The sequence below is a fragment of the Chaetura pelagica genome, unplaced genomic scaffold, assembly GCF_000747805.2.
Source record: "Chaetura pelagica isolate M959 unplaced genomic scaffold, ChaPel_1.0 scaffold90, whole genome shotgun sequence".
NCBI lineage: Eukaryota > Metazoa > Chordata > Aves > Apodiformes > Apodidae > Chaetura > Chaetura pelagica.
In genome coordinates this window covers 3,245,938-3,272,233 of record NW_009953496.1, presented here as the reverse complement: position 1 = coordinate 3,272,233, position 26,296 = coordinate 3,245,938, and the positions used below count along the sequence as shown (strand labels likewise).

The 26,296-nt window shown below is 45.1% G+C and overlaps 1 protein-coding gene and 1 non-coding gene across 2 annotated transcripts in view; one reads left to right on the top strand and one right to left on the bottom strand.

Moving 5' to 3' along the window:
- Positions 1 to 238: 238 nt before the first annotated feature.
- On the top strand, positions 239 to 310 carry TRNAE-CUC. Its single transcript has one exon. It is a non-coding gene; the product is annotated as a tRNA-Glu (tRNA).
- Positions 311 to 14,518: 14,208 nt separating this feature from the next.
- Positions 14,519 to 26,296, bottom strand: part of HEY2 (hes-related family bHLH transcription factor with YRPW motif 2) — a 13,516-nt gene continuing 1,738 nt past the window's right edge. The window contains exons 2-6 of the mRNA XM_009999210.1: positions 26,082 to 26,140; positions 25,083 to 25,161; positions 24,892 to 24,975; positions 22,154 to 22,235; positions 14,519 to 15,198 (exon numbers count right to left, since the gene is read on the bottom strand). Of these exons, the coding sequence (XP_009997512.1) occupies positions 14,519 to 15,198; positions 22,154 to 22,235; positions 24,892 to 24,975; positions 25,083 to 25,161; positions 26,082 to 26,140 (984 nt within the window). The remainder of the gene's footprint in view (positions 15,199 to 22,153; positions 22,236 to 24,891; positions 24,976 to 25,082; positions 25,162 to 26,081; positions 26,141 to 26,296) is intronic.

Sequence of the window (26,296 nt, the reverse complement as noted above, 5' to 3'; positions counted from 1 at the left end):
CCGTCCCTCCTCCCGCCCACCGCCAGGGCCCCTCACCTGCCTCTCCTCCTCACCCCCTCTCCGCTGCTCCCCCTTCCGTGGGGTAGAATGGAACGTCCCTCCCTGCACGGACCTGCCTCCGGGACTTGGTACTGGCCGGAAGGAGGGAGCGCAAAGAAGATAAAGCAGTCGAGGAAAACTCGAGGTGTGTGGTTGTGGTTTGGGTCTTGGGGCAGGAGATGAATAGCACATATACAGCTCCCTGGTGGTCTAGTGGTTAGGATTCGGCGCTCTCACCGCCGCGGCCCGGGTTCGATTCCCGGTCAGGGAAGCAAAATTTTTCGTCCTTACGTCCGCACTGATTTTTTTTTGGCAGAATTCTCTTCAACCCTCTCCTTTAAAATTTAGGGAGCATCCGGCCGGCTGCTGTGCGAGCCCTTCGGCGTTGCTGGCCGGTAGCGAGTTTCAGGAGGTATTCGCAGGTTCCGAGGAGTCGTGTGAAGGGAGAGTGTAAAGTCAGCCTGGGCAGGGAAAGGCTGCTCGGGTGTTGCATCTGTCTGGAAGTTTTGCCATCGCAGAACTGCCTGTGGACGTCCCATGCCCAGCCGCAGGGTTTCTAGGAGTCAGCAGAGGGAGGGCTGCTGAGCAGTGTCTGCGCAGGCAGGGCTGGGGGGCGGCGCTGGGAAATACCGTGGGTGGTTTTGTTTGCGTGGTTCTTTTGTTTGGTCGGTTTGGTTTGATTTTGTGGGTTTGTTTTGGTTTTATGTTGTTTTGTTGTGGTTTTTTTGTTTGTTTGTTTTGGGTTTGTTTTTTTTCTGGTCTGACAGCTAAGGATGTACCCACACTTTTCTCCTCACAGATAAAGGGTCACTTGGTGCCATCAGGAGGCCTTGGGCCATGGCAGTAGGGACTCCCTTGCTGTGCACACCTCTCTAGTATCGTATCCCCTAGAGAAGGCAGGCAGGGCTTGGAGCCTGCACCTCTCTCCTGGCAGGAGAGGGGCTGCAGTTCTCTGAGGTGCCTCCCCACCTGTTGACTGTCTCTCTGAGGTGTATTTACACAGCCCCCATCATGCATGGTCGTTTGGTATTTGGTTAGAGAGATCCCAGATACTCTTCAGGAGGTGGAAAGAAGTAAACAGAGACGACAAAGGGAATTTTAATACCCCCCTGTCATTAGCATGTGTCTCACTCCTTCAAGGAAGCCCTCAGACCAGCTTTGCAGCTCTTAAAAAAAGTGGTACAGGTACCTTGGAAAGTAAGGAGGACAGAGTTGATGAAAATGGGGCAAAGCCTCTTTCAGTCTTGTGGCAGTGAGGGGCCTCCCCTCCTCCTCCCAGGACAGCAACCAGATCTGTCCCATAGCAGAGCACATCAGCTGTGTGCTCAAACACACACCCAGGGCCCCAGCAAGAGCTGCTCTTCTTCCTCAGCCTCTCCCCACTGCCTGTGGTTTGTAGGGTGAGTGTGAGGACCTCTTCTTTCCTGCTGGAGAAGTGCCTTGTCTGTAGTGGGCTGGCCACCAGCTCCCCTGCCCAGCTGTTCTCTCTCACTCCCTCTCCTCAGCAGGACAGAGGGAGAAAAGAAGGTGAAAAAATAATGGGTTGAGATGAAGGAGATTTAATCAAAGAAAGCAAAGGCCATGCATGGAAGCAAAGCAAAAAAGATTATCTACTTCACATCAGATGTCCAGCCATCTTCTGGGAAGCAGGACCCCATGTGGCAGTTGCTTTGAAAGACAAAGGCCTTGATAATTAATGTAATAATCTATCTCTCCCTCCTTCTCTTAGTTTTATTGCTGAGCATGACTCCCAGATGGTAGGGAATATCCTCTTTGGCCAGTTGGGGCCTGCCTGTGTCCCTTCCCAGGCTCTTGCTGCTTCCCAGCCTATGAGCCTTGGGAAGGGGGAGTGTTGGAGAGACAGCCTTGGTGCTGTGGGAGCACTGCTCACCCACAGCATTGGTGTGTTAGCAGCGCCCTTGTAGCTACAAAGACAAAGCACAGTACTGTGAAGGCTGTGGAAAGTTAACTCCATCCCAGCCAGACCCAGCACACTGCTCCAGGTAAAACAAGGAATGCTAGTAATAAATTAATATAATAGCTATTTCAGACAGACTACAAACAGAGGCTAGCATACCTGGCAGATTATGCTTTAGCAGGGATCCTCCCTGCTGACAGGAGTAAGACATGGCCACTGGATCACCCATGTCCCTAATGCTGTCAGGTCATGTTTTATGCTGGACTACTTTGCCCTGGTGGAAAGCACTACTGGAAATAATGGTTTTGGCTGCCTTTTCCACCGTGTGCCAGAGGCATACTGCAGTCCAGGCTGCCCTCCAATGCAGAGAGGAGCATCTCAGGAGAAATCCCAAGGTCCCTATATTTTATAACAAGGAAGCTTTAAGGGAGGTCACCTTTGCTATAAGGCACAAAGCAAACAGTCAAAAGAGCTGTTGTCACCTTTTAGATATTAAGAAAAGCTGCCCAATCATACCTAAGCACTGGGATCAAAGGCTATATTGTAAGGAATTATTGCATTCCTGTGGCTGGAGGTTGTTAAGTGCAGGCTGGGCAAGCACCTCACCAGAGGGCTCAGACTGGCCCAGGGCAATAGCTCCATGAGTCTTCTAAGGCCCTGAGAATCCTAATTTTATTACTTCATCTTGTACTTTTCCCTATAACTACCAGTTTATATGAGATAGTCATGTGGGGCTCTTCAGTTCCCCTCTCTCTTGTTGGTCTCATCTAAACATATTACCAAGTTAGTCGAAGAAACTGCTTTTTCTACTTCAGAAAATGAGGGGTCATTTTTAGAAGCAGCTGAAGTGAATTTCAGATATTAACTAGTCTCCTTGAAAAGGTCCAAGAATGGTTTTACAGAATAGTGGCAAAAGAAGCATTTGCTTCAATTTTAACTAATTTTTCTGTCATATTATGTTTGCATGCTTCTAACTTTAAAGTAATTTGAAAAATAATAATCATATGAAATTTTAATAATAATAATGTGAAATTTTAGAAACCTGGAAAAGTGACCAGAAAAGTTCTTGAACATGAAGGAAGAGCATAATTCCCAGTGTTATACTAGCAATGGAAGCATAATCTCCAAAGAGGCTACCTAATGGACTTTCCAATCCATTTTCAGACTGATGTTAGACCTGAAACTTTCCATTGTGTGGAGGGCAAATATCCACTCAGTGAAGAGTGGAAACCAGTCCTCTTGCTGGTGTCCTACCAGTTCAGGTCCCACTGTCATTAACAGCATTCTTGTTTGGGTTGAGAGGGCTCCAGGATAAGTGTTCACCTTCAGAGTGGGTTGAACAGCAGGTGGGTTATGGCAATATCAAGATTGACTCCCTTTGTTCTGGGTCTTAGATGGAAGGAACAGGGTACTTGCTTTTTCACAGACGGAAGAAGCATCTCTCATAAAGTCTTTGTTGCTATTTTTGTTTTAAATAATAAGTAGCTCATGGCACTGAAATGTTGAAGCCCCAGAAAAGGCAGGCTGTTTTACAGGGGACAGGCAGTATAATTAAAGAGACATTAAAGATATAAAAGCAATTTGGCACAATTTATCTCAGCATGTTACCCCTGTCCAACATTAGTGTTGCCTGTTGAGGGACCAAAGTGACAGATGTTGCTGTTTGGGTCACTTTTCCTACCCTTGTTGCCTGATTACACTGTGCAGGTCCTTTCAGTCATCTTTGCTTCTGCACATGTGGAACAGGTGTAACTGAGCCTGTTTGTTTCCTCTCCTTTCCCCTCCTTGCCCTTCCTTTCGCCCCTTTTCCCCTCCTTGCCCTTCCTTGCCCCTCCTTGCCCCCCCTTTACTCTCCTTTCCCTTAAATATGAGGAGGAAATTTTTCACTAGGAGGGTGGTGGTGAGACACTGGAACAAGTTGCCCAGAGAAGGAGGCCCCATCCCTGGAAGTGTTCAAGGCCAGGTTAGATGGGGCTCTGAGCAACCTGATCTAGTGGGAGTTGTCTCTTCCCATGCAGGGGGGCTGGATCTAGATGGTCTTTAAGGTCCCTTCCAACCCAAACCGTTCTATGACTCTATGGCTGCACAACCTAGAACAGAGGTATTTCAAAGACACATAAGATCAATATGGTTGTTGTTATTATTACTACTATTACTTGGTTATTATGATAATTATTGTTATTATTAGTGTCACATTCACAAATTTGCTTCTAAATGTGATATATCCTGAGATACTGAATCTCAAGTATTTTTACTTTCATTTCTGCTCTTCCTCAAAAGCTTGACCAGTTCCTTTCCAGCTCGCAGCAGGGCTGGTGGGAGTGCACTGCAGTAGAAATAAGGAAGGTAAGGAAAACAATACCGTGACAACAGATCAACCAGCAGCTGAGTTTCTCATTAAAACTCTTAACTTTTTATACTTCATTGGAGAATTTGGGAACCAGAGCTTTCACATCCAAACTTGATCTGGCATTAACTTTTCTTTTTGGCTATCTTCTTTAAGTTATATAGCCCTAAATTATTTCCACTTCATAAGTTTTTTCCAATCTTATATGAAACGTCTTGCCTGTGAGTGAACATAGTTTTGCATGGCATTTATAACCAACAGACCCTTCAGAAAATGAAAGCTTCCAGTTTTTTTCTAAAGGCATATTTTCTACTTGCTCTCATGTTTCACTTCTCTCCGAAGGACATACGGTCATGCAGTCATTGGATTCATTCTGTTCCCGGGACATCCCGGTGCCCGCTTATCCCCTTAGTTTTTGTTTTGTTGTGGACATAAACAAGTACAACTTCGTACTATCCCCGACAGGGTAACAAGCCTTTGCTTGTTGGTAAAAACAGCGTCGGAAGATGCCACGAGGTGGCACTCGGGTCCCGTGGCTGCCGCTACTCACCCGCTTCTCCCGCGTGGTCCCGGCGCTGAAGTTTTCTGATTTAATTCCACAGGTTAACGTTGTGTCCGTTTCATTCCAACTATAAAGTGACAAAGGCTTTGCATTTGCTGATAAAGCCAGCCTCATGTTCAGATGAAGCTGTGGTTAAGCCAAATCATATGCAATGTGTTTCCTTGAGTCTAAGGCTGTGCATGGAAGCTGTACAAGCTGTCTTTGAAACAGCCTTAAAGTAGCATTTAACAAAGAGAAGCAGCAAAGGATAATCAGGAGTATGATTCGGATTTATCAACACTTCAGTCTATCTGTGGCATTTATACATTGATGATATATGCCACTACCAGAGTGACAAAGAACTATGTGACCCAAGACACACAGCTGCTCCACCAGCAGCAGCATTTCTGCTTTTCACCTGGCAAGTCTGAACCAAAGCAAAGAAGGGAACCAGAATTTCTGCATCCCAGGGCATCAGCTGGCCACAGAGACAAGAAAGGTCTGTTTTCATTCCTTCCTGCAATAATTCACAAATCTGGTGGACCATGGGAGCAGTCTGTGCTGTGGCATTAGTGCTGTTGTCACCATGGCAGTCAAAGGAAACAAACAAGACAAAGTGTTTATTAAACTGCTGGAGATGGAAGTTAAAGGAAAAAAAAAAAAAAAGTTTTCAGGCACACAATCCCTTCCCCAGACTATTTTTTTTCCACTCCTATTATCTGTCCCCAAGATCCTTTCTGTAAAATACTGTTAAAACATAACTATAAATCTCTGTCTTAGGTACAGATTTGACACGGAACACCTCCTGGACAGTAAGATAAACAATAAAACCCCCATAACAATCTCATTTCAAATCCTGCTATGACTGTCCCTTCATAACTACAGTTGGAAAATTTACTCTGAATCATGTTTTAGGATAAGATATTTTATCCAAACCAAGGCATTTGATTAAGGTGATGGCAACAAAAGCCCAATGCAGATTTAATTACCACACACAGATCTAGACAGTACTAGCCAAGGACCACTTGCCATTTGCCAGCTTCCTTCAAAAGCAGGAAAATAATAACAGACTGTAAACTGATTTTACAACACATGCTCTGGCTGATGGTGCTGCCTGCTGGGTGCAACAGGGAATAGCAGTGACCCAGGCAAGGCCAAGGCTGCTGATGGAGCGTGGCCACGGCAGGGTGCCATCTCCAGCTCTGCTGCTGTGCAGTTATGCACTCAAACTGGCCCCACATCCTTTGCAAGGGTTGTTGTTTTTTTTTACACAAATGACTAGTCTGTATTCCATAAATGGCATAATTGTTATTGTGTAAGCTGCAGTTCTGCTCAAGAGATCCAGGAAAATAACTGAAAGAAACAGGAATTATTTTTCACTCTGTTGAGATAAGAGACTGGTTGTATAAGTATAATGGGATTAAGTTTTGTAGTACAAAAACTTCAGTCTGTTCCTTCTCTACACTAAACCAGGTAGCAAGTCTCAGCTAAAGATCTGTTTGGACAATGGCCTTGGGTCAGTCATAGAATCATAGAAGGGTTTGGGTTGGAAGGGATGTAAAGATCATCTAGATCCCACCCCCCTGCATGGGTAGGGACAGCTGCCACTGGATGAGGTTGCTCAGCCCCCCAACCAACCTAGCCTCTTCCAGGGAAGTGGCATCCACAGTGTCTCTGGCAACCTGTTCTAGTGTCTCACCATCCTCACAGTAAAGAATTTCTTCCTAGTATCTAACCTAAATCTACCCTCTTTCAGTTTGAAACCATTCCCTCTCATTCTCTCACTCCATGCCCCTGTAAAAAGTCCCTCCCCAGTTTTCTGTAGCCCCTTCAGGTACTGGAAGGCCTCTATAAGGTCTCCCCAGAGCCTTCTCTTCTCTAGGCTGAACAGCGCCAACTCTCTCAGCCCATCTTCAATTGAAATGGAGCATGATCTAGTGGGAGGTGCCCTTGCCAATGCAGGTGGGTTGGATCTAGATGATCTTTTAGGTCTCTTCAAGACCAAACCATTCTATGATTCCATGATCTTGCTGTAGCCTGCTTGGGTGGCTTTCATCCTTAAAGCCATAATGTACTCATCTGCCCTTAAGATGGGTATGAGCTCCTCTTACTGTGACTCCCCTCCCAGCTGCAGGGCTCACAGGGAGAGCCCTGATTCTGAAGTTCTCACCCTTGGGCTTTCCACCACAGCCTCCCTAAGTCTGTGTTTGGTGAGAAAGGAGTGATGGGAGTTGCTGGTGGCTCTGGCTGTAATTGCAGGCAATGCAACAGCTGGCTGCAATGCACTATACTGCCACACTTCTTCAAAAAGACAGAAGTTAAGGAGAGGAGTCAGTTCCCCCACTTTTGTCTCCTTTCTTGGTGAATGCACTCCATTGCTGAGCTGCTTGGAGTGGGTAACTCCTTGCAGTGTGAGATAAATACACCACAGGCAGCAGGAGCAGGTAGTCATCTGCCTACAGACAGGCAAGAGTCCCCTCACAGCAGCAATTCCCCTGTGACAGCTGAGCACAGCAATGCCCAGAAGCAGTGTCCTCTGCTCATTCATTGCCATCATGTTGTATGCAAGTACTCCAGTGCTTTCCAAAACCAGGTATCATAACTTTTTTTGTATGTATTTTCTATTACCGTTTGCTGATCCTGCTTTAAGAGAAGAGAAAAAAAAAAAAAAAAAAAAAAAAAAAGAATGATTCAAAGTAATTTAATAAATTCTGCTTCTCTTCTGGTCATACAATTTGAAGAGGATTTGTCTTCCATGTCATCTCATATGCCATCAGAAATGTACCTTCCTCACAAGCTCCAGGACAGCTACTTACTTCTGCTAACTAGGGGCTTACAGTAAGGGCCAGAGACTCTTGTTAGGGGTGCTCACAAGATGAGCTTGAGTTTGGAAGCGATTTGTTTTTCTGGAGTCTGATATCTAATTAGACAAGATCAAGGACAAAAAACTAAATAACACTCTTGCCACTTTACAAGTGGAAAGCCAGGAAGCAGAGTAACGAATAATTGTATTTCCAAGGTGTTTAAGCAACCAAAAGGAGCTTGACGATTAATATTTTTACAGCTCAGACAAATGAGAATGCATCCTCTGAAGTTTTAATCCTGCAGGGGCTTAAAAGCATGATTAACTTTTTTTATATGAATAGTCACACTGAAGTAGAATAGTTCTTCTGAGTATGCCTAATGTCCCTCTGCAGGATCAATCTGTAAGTGCATATTGTTTCTGAACTATCAGACTGATTTTGAAAAGCAACAGGGAGCTCTCCCTTAGCCAAAAAAAGTCATGCATATCAATGGTAGCTATAAAATCTCTGCAACATGCCCAGCATTTCTTTCCTTAAAGAGTAATACACAGAAAATATAAAAAAGTATCTATTTCTCTTTTTTGTCTCCAGTTCCAACCACAGTCACAGAAATATCCCACTGCAAAAGCTAGACATACAGGCAAGGAGGTTTTCCATATTTATATTGAATTATTACTTCTCTATTGTTTTGTTTGTGGCTACTGCTATTGGGCATCCTTGGGTTTTGACGGTCACATCAAAGGAGCTGCTCTGGCGTGAGAACCGGTCAAAGTGAACCAGATAATTCATGGATTTATTACTGAGGTTGGTTCCCATGATTGTCAGTGGGCAGCAGCCACTGCTGTGTCGTAATCCTCATTCTCTTGGTAAGGCACATACTGCCTTAAAAAGGTTTAATGATCCAATAGTGATTTACTAATGGGAATCTTTCTTGTGGGTTTAGCAAGCCTTGAAAGAGGACAGGGCGGCGCGTGAGGGTCAGTTTTCGGAAGTATCTAGAAATGTTTTTGTTTTGTTTTGAGATTCCTGCTTGTAGCATTTTTACCCTCTAACTACAATAATATATGAAAGGGACAAAGTTGTAGCTGGGCAGGTATCAGCCTCGTGATCACAGGGGGAGGGAAGGAAGCAGACATGGGTGATGTTTTCATGACTGAAAACCTGAGGTGATTATCGAAAAACACACACTTTGGCCCTTGTGATTGACGAAACTAAAAAGAGTACAGTGAGAGAGACTGGGACAGCCTAGTGAAACCACAGTCTTTTCCTGTGGTTGCAACCAGCTTGCCCTCAGCTTCTGTCGGGAAAGAAGGGAGGGGGCTGCCTGGTGGGATGGTTTCCCAAAAAGAGGTCAGGGGAGGGAAAAGGCGAGGAAGCAGCTGTGCCTACTCAGAGGAAAGGAGATGCTTCTACGGAGCCAGAGTGCCCCGCCACTTCTCCCCGGTGCCACCCCGGTGCCATTTCAGAAAAACAAACCCAAGAAAACTCAAACAAAATAAACTTTTTTCTCCACCACCAAAATACGTTTACAAAGCAACAGAGGGAGAGGGAGTGGGGAGAGAAACAATGTTATTTTATTTTAAGGCTTCTATATTAAACCCAAGTGTTGTGCTGGGACCGTCATTAAAAACTATTTGAGCTATCTGCACACAACAGGCCTCATCTTGTTAATCTAGTTGCAAAAATGTCCCTTAAATGCATAACATTTTGTTTTCAACTCCCAGAGGAAGAGTCCTTCTCCTACAGAAAAATCAAGTAGCCTGGCTTTCTGATATAAGAAAAAGAAAATACAGTATTCAGGGTTAAATCAAAACTAAGGGGGGAAAAAAGTGTAGGCCTTTAAGTAATTGTAATTTTGTCTCCTTAGGTTTATGGATTGCCTTGTAGTAATTTATTAGCTTTTCACTTACCACACAGTAATGCAGAATATTGTCTATGGTTATTCTTTACAGGTAAAACACTTCTCACAGAACCACAGAATTGTCAGAGTTGGAAGGGACTTTTAGAGATCATCTAGTCCAATTGTTTTCCTGGATGATGATTCTTTGAAAAAAAAATAGATAATTTGAAAATATTACTAAGCTGCAAATCCTGTCTCTGCAAAGATGATGCCAAGATAGAGAAGGAGAAATCCAGTTGCCTGGCCATACACGTTTACTGCCTCTTAAGTAACCTTGGGTTTCCTGGGCATCTGCACAGGTAAAGGTGGCATAGGACACAAGGGAGACCTGCACCTTCCAGAGCGACAGCCAGAGCCCAGCTTAGGACATGCCAAATACTTAGGCCAAGGAATACTGACTAAGTGACTGTATTCACACATTAATAGCACTTTAAATCTTCCAGTAGTAGTAATTACCATTGGATTTACCCTCAAGTTGAGATCCCAGCATTCTAGCACCTGCCCAGTGCTCCTCTGCTTATCATTTCTGGTCACGGCCAAATGTGTTGCTGCAGCCATCCCTTTTGAGGCCTTTTCACATTGGCTTCCAAAACTCAAGTCTTTGCTATGTAAAAGGTGAAGCAGAGGAACAGACCATGAGTAAAAACTTCAGCATTGAGTAGCATTACACTCAGGTTCAGGCAGTAGCCTCACGCAAATGAGGCTGGGGACACAAAGCTTGCAAACAAAGCTATACTGATTTCTTCATCTTTTCTTGAAGTTGGATAAAACTGCCTGTGACTACTAAAGCACTTAGGTCCTCATTTGTGTGATCTCAAGCTATCTGTACCTATAGAAGCAGAAAACTAATGAGATTGGTGACTACAAAGCTGCTAACAGTCCACTTCCCACTTCAGTAGTATCTTCTGATGATGTTTGTGACCTTTTTCTGTTATGAAGAAGAAATTTCCTATTTACAATAGCCCTAAGAATCTGCCGATATACAAGTCCCAAGCTTCAGTAAATGCCCTTTACATATCTCATACCATACTGATTGAAGTATCATCTTTCAGCGTAACTGCAAACAAAGACTTTGGAAGCTCAGACTAAGGAGGCAAGAGCATGAACTGACACCTCCTGGCAGTTGCTCAGGCAGGTATAGTCACAGCCAGGATACGATTATTCTGCTTTGAATACATGCATTCAGCCCTCAGCCTCAGTAGCTGGTTTTTCTTCTGGGGCAATACCTAATGCTGGGTTTCCTCCACTTGCAATCAGAGCAAAGGGAGGACGGGCAGCACTGCCTCTCAACTGCCCATCTCTCTCGGGTAATAATCTCAGTGCTGTGTGACGCTGTTAGTCCTGCAGTTACAGCAGCCTAAGTGCTTTTTATTTGCACTGCTGAGGGCTAAGGTTTTGAGCCTGCTAATGCTGAGTGACAGAATTGGTTTTTAGCTTTTTCCTCTTAAGAAAAACATTCTAGGAAATTGCATAACTTGCTTTGATCCTCTTGATAACTGGAATTTAAGGTTGCAAACACACCCATTGAAAAGTTACTCAAAGCCAACTGCTTACTGCTGAGCAAGCATCCTGATTTGCTTTCTTGTGCTATGATCTGGTCCTAAATGATATAAATTACAAACTTCCTTCTTCATCCAGGTTCATTAATCAACAAATGCAGATAATGATAGAAAAGGGCTGAAGTAAAGTTGCATGCACAGGCATGAGTCCTGCCTTTTGGATCTCAGTTATGCCAAGGAACCATATTGTCCTTGCTCTGTTTTAAAAATTGCATAGAGTTTTTCAGCTCTGACCTGTTAGCACAGCTACAACCAACAGCACAAGTGACATATGCTTCTTCTCCATTAGTTTCTCACTTGGGAAATCTTCATCTGCCATCACAGGGGTAACATTCACAACAGAAGCTAAGGACAAACCAGGCATAAAGCCTGAGCTCCTGCCTCACGCACTTGTCCCTTCGGGTGATTCAGGTTAAAACAAAACGAAATAAAACAAAACTACAACAGACCAAAACAAGAGAAGAAAGGAGATACCAGCAACTCAGTGTCCATGAGCTTGGCCTGTTTGATCCGAGCCAAAATGGGATAAGCCCAAATACACAGGCTGCACAAATCCATCCATGGTGTGTCATTTCAAGATGCTAAAACGATTATGCTTTCATCTAATCAGTCTCCAAGAAATCCTTTTTCAAACTCCGTTTTTTTTTTTTTTTTTGCATTTAGGGAAACAAATGGTAATGTTTTCGGGCACATCAATTAGACTGAAGCCCTTAAGTGGAGCCAAGTCAGTGACTGCCCATTTTTAACATGATGTGCTGCATGAGAGACCTCCTACCAGGCTCTTACAGGGCAGGTTAATAATTAACAGTTTAAGTCAAATAGGGTTGCAACCTGCTCTTTTCATGTAAATAAAGCCTGCTTTTTATGTACTTGCCAGTTCACTGATGTCATCCTTATTCTTGAAACTGCTCAGATGGACAGTGAATGGTACCTGAACCAGCTGCTGCCCAACATGCCAGTGCAGCAGCACAGCATTTATGTCCTGCAACAAAAAATGTCCCATTCCTCCAAAACAACGAAACTTGGAAGAAGATCAAGCATGATTTACAGCCCAGGAACAGAGAGCCTTCTTTCCCCTCTTTTGTCCATTTTCTCCATGGGGACAGCATGCTGTTCAGGCCAATCACAATCCCTCCTCACCTTGGGGCTGGAGACCAGCTGATGCAGGCAAGAATGGGTTACAGTTTTACATTTGGGGGAGAGGGATAGTGGGGAGTGAGCCATTGACCTGAGGCTGCGTTCTGACAACAGATGAAGTCTCAGTTTCTCAGTTTGGCTGAAGGGTGGTCACCTTATTTCTGTGCCTGTCTTCTCAGCTGTTATTTGGGCATAATAAACTTTCTGTGTCTTTTGGACATGTAAGATTTTGTGCTTATCCTTACGGACAGAGCTTTACACACCTTCTGCAGACAGACTTCGCAGATCCCAGATGTAACAATAACAAACCCTTCGCCTCAGTGAGAACTAGTATATTAGAAGGCTAGAACTGGGGGTAAAAACTACCCTCTCTCAATCCAGATATTTAATGTTGTCATTCACTTAAAATTTTCCGCTTCTAAACAGAAGCTCTTAGTGGGAATCTGAAGAAAAGCTGAACTTGAAAAACCCCAACAAGTCTGGGTGCTCTCCAGGATGGACAGATGACTTTGTTATCATGAAGTGTACCTGCAACACAGAACCAGTTTACAAGCCTGAAAAGCAAATGGTTTACTGACTGCTTTTTCCTGCGTCTTTCAGAGCCCACTGCATGAGATGGTGTCCCTGGCTGAGCAAGGGGAGCAGGAGAGGACAGCACAGCAGACAGGCTTGTTACCAGTGGCAGAATCTAACCGAGTCAACGAGCATTCCTCAAGAGCAAACCAAAACTGCAACAAATCATCCATAAAACTCAGTCAAAAAGGACTTCATTTAATTAGTGATATGTAAAGACTTTTGCATAGAAAAAAGGTTAACAAAGTAATGCATAAAAGACCAACTAGGTACAGTATTTTTAAAACAAATATTTTAAAGTATATTTTGCATAATGTTTAACATTCTCAATGCTTATTGCTTTCTCCACACAGCAGAGAAATCAAGTGCATAATAATACATGCTGTGTTTTGTTGGGTTTTTTTACATAAAATCTCTAGTTCTTGACTGGATGTATTAAAATACTCAGGTTATTTTAAGTCACTGTAATAAAAAATGAGAGCAAACCATTTTATGCAGCACTAGTTTTCTGGGTATTGACAAAATAATTTACTGACATACCCTTTAATACATTCAGTTTGGTTTGGAATCAAACCCACATTACAATGTTGGCGTGTTAATAGCCAATTTAAAAATTGTCCCTACCATAACTTCATTCATATCCAGAGTGATTGTTCTCCCTGTAGTTGATAGCAAAAAGAAGAAAGATCTTGCACAGAATCAGCTAAATGTCCAAATACAGCTAAATAAGTTAATTTGAACCCTTGCAACACTGAGTCTCTTGTATTGGCATGAATCAACCGTATCCAAGTGTGCACACTGTAAATAGCTGGTTACTTCTGGGTGCATGACAAATTCACTGTGCAGATACGAGCTAGCACCATATTTCAGCCAAAAAATAAGGGTGCCTCAAGGCTCACAGGCAGTGCTGAAACGTTCATTAATCCCAGCACTGATAAGATAATTGCTTTTACCAATGCTATGCTAGATGTCACAATTTGGCAAGTCTGTACAAAGAAAGTGAACTACGGAAGCAAGAACTAGGCCTGTCTAACTAAACATTCTTCCTCGGCAATCTTTTGGCTAAAAAAACCTCTCCCCTTGAAGAGCATGCTCTTCCCTGGGAAGATGCACAAATGCTGAAGTTGAATGCAGACTCTCCCCTCTCTCCCATACCATTTCCATACTTGTGCAATGTTACTTGTTTTAGCAGAACACACATATATATATAATTTTTTTTATTATTTTTTTTTTCAATGTCAGGCACTTATGAAACTCAAACTCTTTTTCTAGCCTGGGAGACCCAGCCGGTGCAATCCCTTACCCCTCTGCCAAACAAGGATGCATAGCTGGAGAATTATTAGTTCTAGTGTCTACATATTTCCCAGGAAACCTCTACATGCCACTGTGATCACGCTGTTCTGAAAGCCATCGCTGCTCCCTCAAGGTGCCTCCAGCAAAACAAACTGGGAAGAAGAAGGAGATACTATCCCATGTCCTCTCCAATGCCTGAAATGAGGAGTGCTGTACCATTCCTTGGCTGGCATCTCTCAGGCCCTTTGGGTGCAGGTGGCCCCTCAGCCAGGTTGAGCAGGGAGGACATGCCGTGTCCAATCCCATCCGTCCTGAAGGCCCGTGTGTGCGTGTGGATGTGCATGTGGAGGTGGGTGTTTGTGCTGAGGGTGAGGAGGGAGCCGGATTGGGACGGGAGAGGGGGGCACCTAAAAGGCTCCAACTTCAGTCCCCCAGGGCCGGTAGGGTTTCGTGCCCCCGCCGCTGCCAGCCTGCTGAGGGCTGGCGGTGGCCGATACGGCCAACGGAGGGGTGATGGCTGTCGCTGCGGCCACGGCAGCGGCGGCCGCGCTGGGGGGAAGCATGGGGAAGGCGCTGGTGAAGGAGAGGGGGAAGCTCTGGGCGGCCGCAGTGGCTGCGGCGGCGGCAGCGTGGACAGTAGCCGAGAGGGACAAGAGGGAGGTGGAGAGAGGGGGGACACAGGGAGCAACGCTGCCAGCGGAGGGGACTCTGAGGGCAGCGTCGGCGTGGGCGAAGGTGGCGGTGAGCAGGGCAGAGCCGTGGGGGGGCACGTCCGAGGAGAGTCTGCATGGGGTGGCCTCCGAGCCGTGGAGTCCGTTCGGCTGCAGCAAAGCAGCCGGGAGGTGGTGAAAAGCGGCTGCCCAGTGGTGAGGGTGCAAGGGGTGGTGGTGGTGGGCCATGGAGGACGTCATGGCGGCGGCTTCCCTCTGAGAAGCGCAGGTGCTCAGGTGAGACACGAGTCTAACGCGCAGAGGGTCAGATGTGTCGAGACCTTCCACTGAAGTCAGGTACCTCGCGACTTCTGTTAAGCACTCCCGGAATCCAATGCTCATGAAGTCCATGGCCAGTGAATGAGCATCAAAATAACCTGCAAGGGGAGGGCAAAATAGGGACTGAGTGTGGAGCTGGCTTCCCAGCTAACATCAGGAGACATGGCTGACCCGGCCCTGGCTCAGCTGTCAGACCTCCCATTTATGGGTTAAGATTTGCAAAGTGAGAAGTTTGTCCTCTGATCTGTAAATGATTTGTGTTACCATCCCTGTAATGCAATAATCTTCAGGGCTTTTTTTTGCAGACAGTATACAAATGAAAAGAATTAAGTCCATAAGTACTTGTGATACTTAAAAAGATATACGATGCCTCTCCTGAAATTCCTCAGCAAGCTGCTGCATTGAAGTATTGACCCAGCGAGTCTGTGTGGACTAGACATTTATCCACAAAAAGAAACAGACTGGTGATCAGACAGCTTGCATGTACTACCCTGCCTTTTCTCCCCTATGCTGGCATTCCTAGTAACGCCCTCAAACTGTTTCTTGACATTGTGAGATCGTTGTTGTAACTGCTGCTGGGGTCCCATCTACTTCACAGGGTCATTAAGACAATATGACATACGGTGTTGTTTAACTACAAATTAAAAACATCTTGTCATGACTCTGCACACACACAATAAAAAGCTTTACTTGAGCAGACGTTTTATGTAATGCCATTCTAATTTGGAGATGGAAGACTGACAGTCATATGGCCCATGAGGTATTTCAACAAACAGCAACTGGAGCTCCACAGGCTTGGGACAAAAAAGCATTGGAAAAAAAAAATGTCTTATTAAATGCACATGAGAAGATATTCCCTTTCTAAAAGGGTCTAGCACCACATCTACTGCTTAAGTTGCAGCTCATCAACTACAAAAACATTTTCCAGTTTCGCGAATTTTCCTTTTTTAGTTTAAGAGTAGTCTTCTTGGGGGAATAATGTCCTGTCCACTTCCAAGCCGGCATAGTGGTTTTTCCTCTTGCTTTTAGTGAAAATTTTTAGGCATGTGTGACTATGATGTGTGTTAGTGTTTAAAGATCAAATGACCTTATTATGGAGTAATGTAGCAGCAATACCTGCATTAGGCCTTGCACTCTCTGGCATGAAATAATTTGTCTTTCTGAAAAATGCTAGTACCTTAGATAGTTGCTTTCACTTTAATCAACTTTCAATCAAGAAAAGAGTCTTTCTGTCATTATACACCCACAATAGTTTTATATATTTTATAGATTTCATAGATTTAACTTTGGCAAATTTATAGACATTGGCCCAAATCCCCTGCCTGCCATACACCCCTTCTTGACAAATTATGACAGTGATTTTTTCACATGCTGCTTTGCTCATCTGAGGGTGTGCAAAGCCCGAGAGAAACACCAGCTCAGCCAGTAGATGGGTGGGCACAAGAGGCTGAGGAGTTGTCTCAGCAAGCACTGACTCCCAGCATCTGTTTTTTCTGCCAGGTCCACTGCGACCAAGCGATCTGTGGAAGCACTGTGGTTGGAGTGAAACAACTCCAGCTTTGTCTTCCTGAGAAACAAAAGCCAGGCAGGCCAGCAATGGCGAGTTAGCAGGGTACCTGCTGGGGTGCCAGCCAGCCTGGCATGGGGACTGCCTCTGCGCCAGATGCTCCAGGACCTCCAGCAGCTCCAGAGGGGCTGATGCACAGCCGAAGCCATCTCCCAGCTCTGGCCATGACTCAGCCAGCCTGGGAGTCCTGAGAGCGCGTGGCTCAAGCCAGGGCTTCCCAACATCCCTCCCTCTAGACTGGAGGAGACAAAGGGGATGTGGTTTCCACCAGTGGCCCCTGAGTCTGAGCTGCTGTCTCTGTGATGAGCCATGCCAAAGCCCCAGTGATCGTGGCTCCCTCTTAAGTCTCCCTTGGTGGCTCAGCCATGAAAACAGAGGGGAGGTGAGAGCTGGGACTCCCAGGCTCCATTATGTTTTGATTTTGATAGTTATCTTTTCCAGGTTTCCCCTTTGCTGGTTTCCCCCTTCTTAGAGAGACTTAAAAATGTTGTTTCTTGTTTCTTTCCAAAACCCAAGAACATCTTCCACCACCACTCACACTCACACACACCAGCATTTTGTAGCAAACGGTAGCCTCAGTTTTCATTCAGCTATCCTGGTAAACCACCTGCTCGGCACACAGCATTCCAGCTAAGTCACTCAAGCTATATTACCCCACATGTGCTGACCCAGGTGCCAGTCGCCCAAGCTAAATTTGCAGTGAAGCTGCAATAAAACAACAGCGAGGTCCCATCGAGCTACTTGCTGTTGACAAATTATTCCTACTCTGTGTTTGCTTGCACGGTCAGTAAAAAGCCGTGGCTGCAGGCCAAAATAATAACTCAACATGAACAGGACAGCATTGCCTGCACCCCTGTCAGGGCAGCAGAAACCCAGAGTCTGCACAGGACCTCAGAGGTGGCAGCCTGCCTGCCTGGGCAGCTCTGAAAAGCAGAGAAGGGATGGGAGCTATGTCGGGTTTTCTTCCACCATGTCCATCTTGGGCTCAGCACGTTGAGTGGCAGCTGACTCCACCCTGCCTTTCCTAGCCCCAGGCATTCACCATCGTGGGTGTCCTCCATGTCTGCATGAGGAGGAAGAGGATGAGCTCTCCCCAGATGTGGGGGAACTTAAGGGTATCAGGACCCATTCCTCCCTGCTGTGGTAAGACCTCTCATCCATAGGAAAAATGATGGAATTCATTTTTTTGCTGATCCAAAAAAGTGCCTGGCTTGGAAGATGAGTTACAAAGTGGGAATAACTACACTTGGAAATAAAACAAACAATTGCCTTAAAAACACCCCAAGAAATTATATTTAAAGCTGTTACTTAGATTGCAAAGTAAAACATTAAGCAAGCAGGAAACAGAGGCTTAAACTTTGCCCGATACTAACTTGTAAACCCCTTTTTCTTGAAGTTTCTTAATCCATGGTTTAGGCATGTGTGACTATGATGTGTGTTAGTGTTTAAAGATCAAATGACCTTATTATGGAGTAATGTAGCAGCAATACCTGCATTAGGCCTTGCACTCTCTGGCATGAAATAATTTGTCTTTCTGAAAAATGCTAGTACCTTAGATAGTTGCTTTCACTTTAATCAACTTTCAATCAAGAAAAGAGTCTTTCTGTCATTATACACCCACAATAGTTTTATATATTTTATAGATTTCATAGATTTAACTTTGGCAAATTTATAGACATTGGCCCAAATCCCCTGCCTGCCATACACCCCTTCTTGACAAATTATGACAGTGATTTTTTCACATGCTGCTTTGCTCATCTGAGGGTGTGCAAAGCCCGAGAGAAACACCAGCTCAGCCAGTAGATGGGTGGGCACAAGAGGCTGAGGAGTTGTCTCAGCAAGCACTGACTCCCAGCAAGCACTGACTCCCAGCATCTGTTTTTTCTGCCAGGTCCACTGCGACCAAGCGATCTGTGGAAGCACTGTGGTTGGAGTGAAACAACTCCAGCTTTGTCTTCCTGAGAAACAAAAGCCAGGCAGGCCAGCAATGGCGAGTTAGCAGGGTACCTGCTGGGGTGCCAGCCAGCCTGGCATGGGGACTGCCTCTGCGCCAGATGCTCCAGGACCTCCAGCAGCTCCAGAGGGGCTGATGCACAGCCGAAGCCATCTCCCAGCTCTGGCCATGACTCAGCCAGCCTGGGAGTCCTGAGAGCGCGTGGCTCAAGCCAGGGCTTCCCAACATCCCTCCCTCTAGACTGGAGGAGACAAAGGGGATGTGGTTTCCACCAGTGGCCCCTGAGTCTGAGCTGCTGTCTCTGTGATGAGCCATGCCAAAGCCCCAGTGATCGTGGCTCCCTCTTAAGTCTCCCTTGGTGGCTCAGCCATGAAAACAGAGGGGAGGTGAGAGCTGGGACTCCCAGGCTCCATTATGTTTTGATTTTGATAGTTATCTTTTCCAGGTTTCCCCTTTGCTGGTTTCCCCCTTCTTAGAGAGACTTAAAAATGTTGTTTCTTGTTTCTTTCCAAAACCCAAGAACATCTTCCACCACCACTCACACTCACACACACCAGCATTTTGTAGCAAACGGTAGCCTCAGTTTTCATTCAGCTATCCTGGTAAACCACCTGCTCGGCACACAGCATTCCAGCTAAGTCACTCAAGCTATATTACCCCACATGTGCTGACCCAGGTGCCAGTCGCCCAAGCTAAATTTGCAGTGAAGCTGCAATAAAACAACAGCGAGGTCCCATCGAGCTACTTGCTGTTGACAAATTATTCCTACTCTGTGTTTGCTTGCACGGTCAGTAAAAAGCCGTGGCTGCAGGCCAAAATAATAACTCAACATGAACAGGACAGCATTGCCTGCACCCCTGTCAGGGCAGCAGAAACCCAGAGTCTGCACAGGACCTCAGAGGTGGCAGCCTGCCTGCCTGGGCAGCTCTGAAAAGCAGAGAAGGGATGGGAGCTATGTCGGGTTTTCTTCCACCATGTCCATCTTGGGCTCAGCACGTTGAGTGCCAGCTGACTCCACCCTGCCTTTCCTAGCCCCAGGCATTCACCATCGTGGGTGTCCTCCATGTCTGCATGAGGAGGAAGAGGATGAGCTCTCCCCAGATGTGGGGGAACTTAAGGGTATCAGGACCCATTCCTCCCTGCTGTGGTAAGACCTCTCATCCATAGGAAAAATGATGGAATTCATTTTTTTGCTGATCCAAAAAAGTGCCTGGCTTGGAAGATGAGTTACAAAGTGGGAATAACTACACTTGGAAATAAAACAAACAATTGCCTTAAAAACACCCCAAGAAATTATATTTAAAGCTGTTACTTAGATTGCAAAGTAAAACATTAAGCAAGCAGGAAACAGAGGCTTAAACTTTGCCTGATACTAACTTGTAAGCCCCTTTTTCTTGAAGTTTCTTAATCCATGGAGTGAGATTACTCTTATCTCTAGGTCAGAAGGAGAAGATAAATTCACAGTATTTGTGAAGCGATCATTGACATGCCACCCACTGTGGACCCTGGTATAGAAAGCAGCTCTGGGTATAAGCCAGTGTGGCTGCTCCCTGCAGCCCGACACTTCGTCCTTCCCTGCAGCAGCCCCTGGCACTCTGGTGTCAGCCTGGGGCAAGGACAGGCACAGTGCCAGTAGCAGACCAAGGAAGGGACTGCAAGACCCAGGACTGCTAACAAAATCCAGTTTGTCTGGCTGCAGTTGGAGGCCAGGGCTCTGCTGACACCTCTGTACCTGGCAGCTCCGGTCCCAAGCACTTCATGCCTGCCACCACTTAGCTGGGCCACCCATCCTGACCCAGTTATAAAATAATCCCCACGTATTATTTTTGGGTGGGGAGGCAAGAGAAGAAGGATTCCTATTAAATGAGGTCTCTGATCAGGGTCACCTCGCGGCCCTCCTTCTGTCAGTGCAGACATCAAACGGGTGGGAGCTGCTGCAGCTCTTTAGAGGAATGATGTGCAGCCTGAAGAGGGGCTTAAGCTGGGACAGCTGAGCTGCACGTCGTGCTGAGAGGATGAAGCAAAACAACCAAAACTTCCCTCAGCAGCCAAGCATCAATCAGCCTGTGCACCAAGTGAGACAAGAGTGCGTGGAAAGCCAGCAGGCAACCACGCAATTGAAGACGGCACCACCAAACACACACACAGAGGATCTGAATTCAAATTGTACAAGCACGATCAATTCTGGTGTTTCGTAACTTTGAAGAGTGCAGCTTTACCAATTAAATACCATTTTTAAAAGGATGTTTTTAGATATAAAAATAAGGTTGTTTTTAAATTCTGCACATTTTCCAAGCAACCAAGAGGTACGTCTGTTATCTGAAGGACAGTAAAATTCCTTTCACCACCTATAGAACAAGTTTAAATAGAGCTTAAATAGACTTCTAGAGAAGCCACTTAACAATCATAAAATATGAATTGTCAGCTAGGTGTAAATTTTCACAAATAACAGAATACCAGCCTTCAACATGCTTTCCTACAACTATCTGTTGTTAAGCACGCACCGATTCAAAGTTGAATTCTGTAATAACTGCAAAGTACACAGAGAAGCAGTCATTAAGCCATGGGCTAAAAAGTGTAGTAAAAAATGGAAGAGAGAGAGCAGCAGCAAATTCTTTCCTAGGCTTCACCTACATGGCTCACTTCATTAAGGAATTATCAGCTGGTTTCCATTGCAACAACTTGAACCATAATCACAGTCGATGGCATGGGACATGGGACTGTGCTTTCAGGAGACGTGCAAGTTTTGCCCTCCAAATAAGGTCCAAAATCATGACTACACAGAATACCTTGTGGGTGGCTGAAATCATTTGGCCTCCGGCCTCAGGACTGTCAGCTTGCACAAGCGAGCTATGCTCGCCTCCCGGCAGCCGGCTGATCTAGCGGGTCAGCCAGTGCAGGGCCTGCGTCATGCCAGTACCCACTAACAGGGAACTACCTAGACCTCTGACACACACGTCCAGCAGCTAAGCATGAGTGCAGAGTGCTGCTAGCTATCTGCTTGTCTGTTTTACAGACAGCTGGAGCTGCACAGAGCAGGACTGAGGTTTGTTCTGCCGAATGAGACAGTCTAACCTGGCATTTAAAAAATCTTTCCAGAACAAAGAAAATATAAGTAAAATAATGAAAGTTCCTCTCCATCCACTTCCTTCGGTATTGCTGTTGGATAATGAGGTTTAGCATCAGTTTTGTGCTACACAATTGTTGCCACAAACCTCCTGTTTATGTTTGGTGTTTGTGTATTTGTTTTGTCTCCCTGTGCAGATTTCAGTGCTCTTTGGAAACCCCAAACAAATCTCTGACTGGGCTGCCTGTGAATGAAGCCTTTACTCCCACAGTGTTATGAAAGCAAACACAAGCCCAGGGTCAAGTGCTTCTTTTGTCCCAGTAGTTCTTTCCCACGAGTTCAATCCTGCCATTAGCATTGATTTCCACTCCTTTAATCTGGAAACGCCTATCACAGATTCTCAAAGCACTTTTTTTTCCGCTGAGATTTCCCCAAGTATTAGAAAAGAAACTATCAGCTCCTTACCTTTACCTCCCGTTGCCTGCAGCATCTTCAGATGATCCACTGTCATTTGCAGTATTTCCGCTTTTTCTAATTTGGCAGATCCCTTTGAGATAAGAGACTCATATAAATAAAGGCTTACAAGTACTAGAAACTTCAATTTGATATACTTTCCACTGAGCTCAGCCTTATGGTTTCAATTTCCCCTATCATTAGGACAGTCTCTGCTTAATTCTTTCATGAGCATCTGCCTCCCAGACTTTGTCTAAGGACTAATGCTGTCTCCTCTCCAGCTACACAAGCAGTGGCAGCAGCACAATTTTGCTTTATTAAGGCTGTATCTCAGCATAACTCTGGCCTTAAAGACAGCATAAAGATAACATCTTCATGAAATGAGAGAAAAATGTAACTTTCTGGACTCTCCTTTTAATAACAAACACAAATGGAGAGCTGGCAGGACAGGTCTGCACAGTGATGGACTAAGACCAGGCTGCAACCTTTTTTTTTTTTGCTGTTACCAGTAGGTGTCCCTGTGGACACATATCCAGAAGTATCCCCCTTTCTTAACCACCTATTAATTTTTGACATGTCATTTGGCTGCTGAATATTCTATTCTCAACTGAAAAAGCAACTGCATAGTCCATTGTATTTTAAGTTGGTGAGAGGTCTAGTTTGAAGGACATGAAGCTAAACACTGTGAAAAAGAAATACTTTAGCTTCTCTGTCAGTAAAAAACTTCTGTTGCTGAGGGTGGCTCACAGAGCTACCATAGGTGTTGGAAAAGTATAAAATACAACTTGAAAGGCAGTATTAGAATATTCATCTATTAAAAAAACCTATTTAGTGTGGTGGCATTCCCTTGAATGTCTGGAGCACGCCCAGATGACTGAGTTTACCCTGCAAATGTTACTCCAGTGCAAGAGATCATGTCTTGGCATCAGTTAAAACCAGGGCTGCACAAGCTACAGCCACCAGACGATCGCATCCTGCAAAGCCAAATTTTTCTCTCAGTTATCATCTGGGCCTCATCAGCGCTGCCAGGCACCCTGCAGCTTCAACTGCCTTCCCCCAGGTTGCAGCCTGCAAGGTAGGTGAGACTTCCAGCCTCCTCCACAGCCCCACTTCCCAATCCCTGCGAGGGACTCGGGAGAGCAGAGCTGTGATGGGGGAGGCAGGCGGAAGCGAAACTAAACCTCCAACTTGGAAACCTCAGTGAGCTGAATGTCAAGGAGCTGGAAGAGGACTGACTACTTCGTCCTTGGCATACTGCAGAAAAATGGTGGGGCTTTCTGAACAAAATACAGCGCCCGCTCATTTTTATGCCAATACATTTTCTTCAATCTCCTTACTGCCTTCAGCTCTTTCCTCCCACAAAGGTTGGTGCACATGTGGATTTTTGGTCAGAATTCCCCCTTTTACATGCGACTACATCCTGTACTTTTCTCAGACTTCATCTTTTCCATAGACACAGTACAAGCCGTCTCAGTGAGAGTGACTAATAGCTAAAAACTGCATGGTGCTGGGTAATTTCCAAAGGCTCTGTAGAACTTGTTTTATAATGTTTGTGGTTTTCAAGAAGTAAACAATAAAAGGGGACAAACAACTGTTGTCTCTTGCCCCTGTTCATCTAGCTGAAAATACGTGTCACCCTGTTTTGCCAGAGCACAGGGAAGGGCACAGTTACAACTAGCAGTTACAACTAGTAGTTACAAAAAGCGTATTGCACGTGATGCAAGTGATGCTCTCACCGTTATGACAATATTTAAAATTTCATTTTAGCTTTTGTTCAGACCAGGGAAATAAGAGGCCTAAAATGGCGCAGTGCTTGCCTCGCATTTACCGCTGACATTCAGCACCTCGCAATCCTCCTCTCAAAATTTGCGTTCTGCTCCTTATTTAACAAGGAAGACAGGTTCTTCATTTTCAGCTGCTTCCTTTTCCCGAAAACATAGTATTAACTGCACATATCCATAGGTCTCTAGATACCTCCAGTAAAACAAGAAAAAGGCTAAATATTGACTCAAAGCTCAAAAAATAAAAATATGGAAAAGTAAATAAATAATTAAATTTAAATGGCATAAACAAAATATCCTTTTTTACAGGATAGACTGTATTCTAACTTTTTAGTCTGTAATCTCATGACCGAGGAGCAGAATCAAAGTTAGGGGGATCCTTCCAGCCTTCTGACTGAATACTTTCTCACTGGAAGTCTCTGAACATATCCCTGACTTCACCAGCTCACATGACATGGGCCTATTTCCACTCCTAATGCCCTGGTTCTAATGAGTAACCTTAAAACATAATCCAGGCTGACTGTTCCCTTCTCAGGAAACCGAATTGATTATTTTTGCAACTGAAATTACAGATTAAGAAGTAAAGGTTTCTTAAAATGCGGGCAAGTTAGATTATATGTAAAGATTTAGAGGGAGGGCTAACTGACATACAGATTGGGGGAGTTGTGCTGGGTTTGGGTTTTTTTAAAAAATATGGAGTAAAGTGCATTTTTAACAAAACCACTACTGGAATTCATCGAAAGAACAGAGGCAACATGAACACCCTTAAGGGAATAACAAACCAAAGAATGGAAATGTTTTTCAGCCTTATAATGAATTATGTTTCTAATAGTTTCACCACAAGAAAGCATTTTATTGAAATGCCTGCTTTGTGCCAGATCAGGACACACACAATATTATTTTAATGAGTTTTACAAGAGAACTAACATTGCCAAATGAGATACAGAATTAAAAAAAAAAAGGGCTTACTTGTTTTTCAAAAGCAGTTGGCACAAGCCGCCTCAGCTCTGATAAACTGTTATTTATACGATCACGGCGCCTTTTCTCTATAATCTATTCCCAAAAAAACAAAACACATTAAATTTATTTTTTTTTAAAAAGGGCAAAATCACAGCACACACGCAAATTGTCACACGGGAAAAGAAGTAAACGCAACATACCCCTCTTCTTTTCTTTCTGGCCATAATCTGAGATGTTGTTGTTGGGGAATTGGATCGAATGACAGAGCTATTGCTTTGCCTGTGAAACAATAAAAGTATGTCAGGTGTTGCACAACTTGACAATGCTCTTTGAAGACACCTGAGGTCACCATAGTAGGTTTGCATAGTCCCTCTCATGCCTTTTTCAGTGCTTAGAAGATGCGCTCTGCACTGCAGAGAATTTTTACAGCGAGTGATAATTCATTTTTTTATTGCCCCAGCATGTATTTTGAATTGACAGAATACTCTGTTGGAAACACAGTCCTTTTCTGAAGACAGTTCACTGCCCAGCTCAGCTGATTACATTTTCATTACATATAAAGCCCTGCCTATCAAATAGAGACTGATGAACTCAGTCCAAAACCACGTGAACCATCTCTACATGCTAACAGCTGTGGAAAATGTGTGTATGCAGTGCCACAACCTCTACCTGGCCCTCTAGGTTTTGACATTCCTGCCGAATGCTACATGAGTCAATAGATGCTCAAGCACAAAGCTGGTTGCCCAACCCGTGTCTATCATGTTGTCCCGCATCTGGAACAGACCTGAAAATGCACTTTTAAAACTCCACTACCCACAAAAAGGCTTCTACTTCACCATGAGCAAGCAAAAAATCCAGTAGCTTCTGATACTCATATAGCCACTAGTGAAGACAAGATGGTGCTTTAATGTATGTGCCTCTGAATTGGCAAGACCATCTCTGAAGCCCAGGAGCTGCCAGGCCGGCCCTGCTCGGGCAGACACCCCGGCCCAGCCCCGGCTCACACACGGGGTCTGCTGAAGTTATCAGGCAGGTACTGGGAATCCCTGCTTACTTTTCACAGCTCAGTTCCCACTGGCGCCGATCCCCTTGAGTTGTTCGGCCCGCTCAGGAGCTATCTGGGAAAAGATCTGGCAAATTAAGCGGAGCTAATGAACTGCAGCTTGGTGGCTCACAAGCTACTTCACTGCTGCGCGTACTTTAGAGCTTCGGGCAGCTCGACAACGGGGTAAATTCTTGGGGGGTTATCAACAAGGTGCTAGTTGTCACAAAGGGGGACAAAACTGCAGTCCGGTTGGTATTTGGGGGGACCGCCCCCCACCCCGACGGGGCGGCCGGTTTCCCCCTGGCTCTGCTCCATCCCGGGACGAATCCCGACCCTGCCGCCGCCCGCGGAGACAGCGGTCCGGGGGGG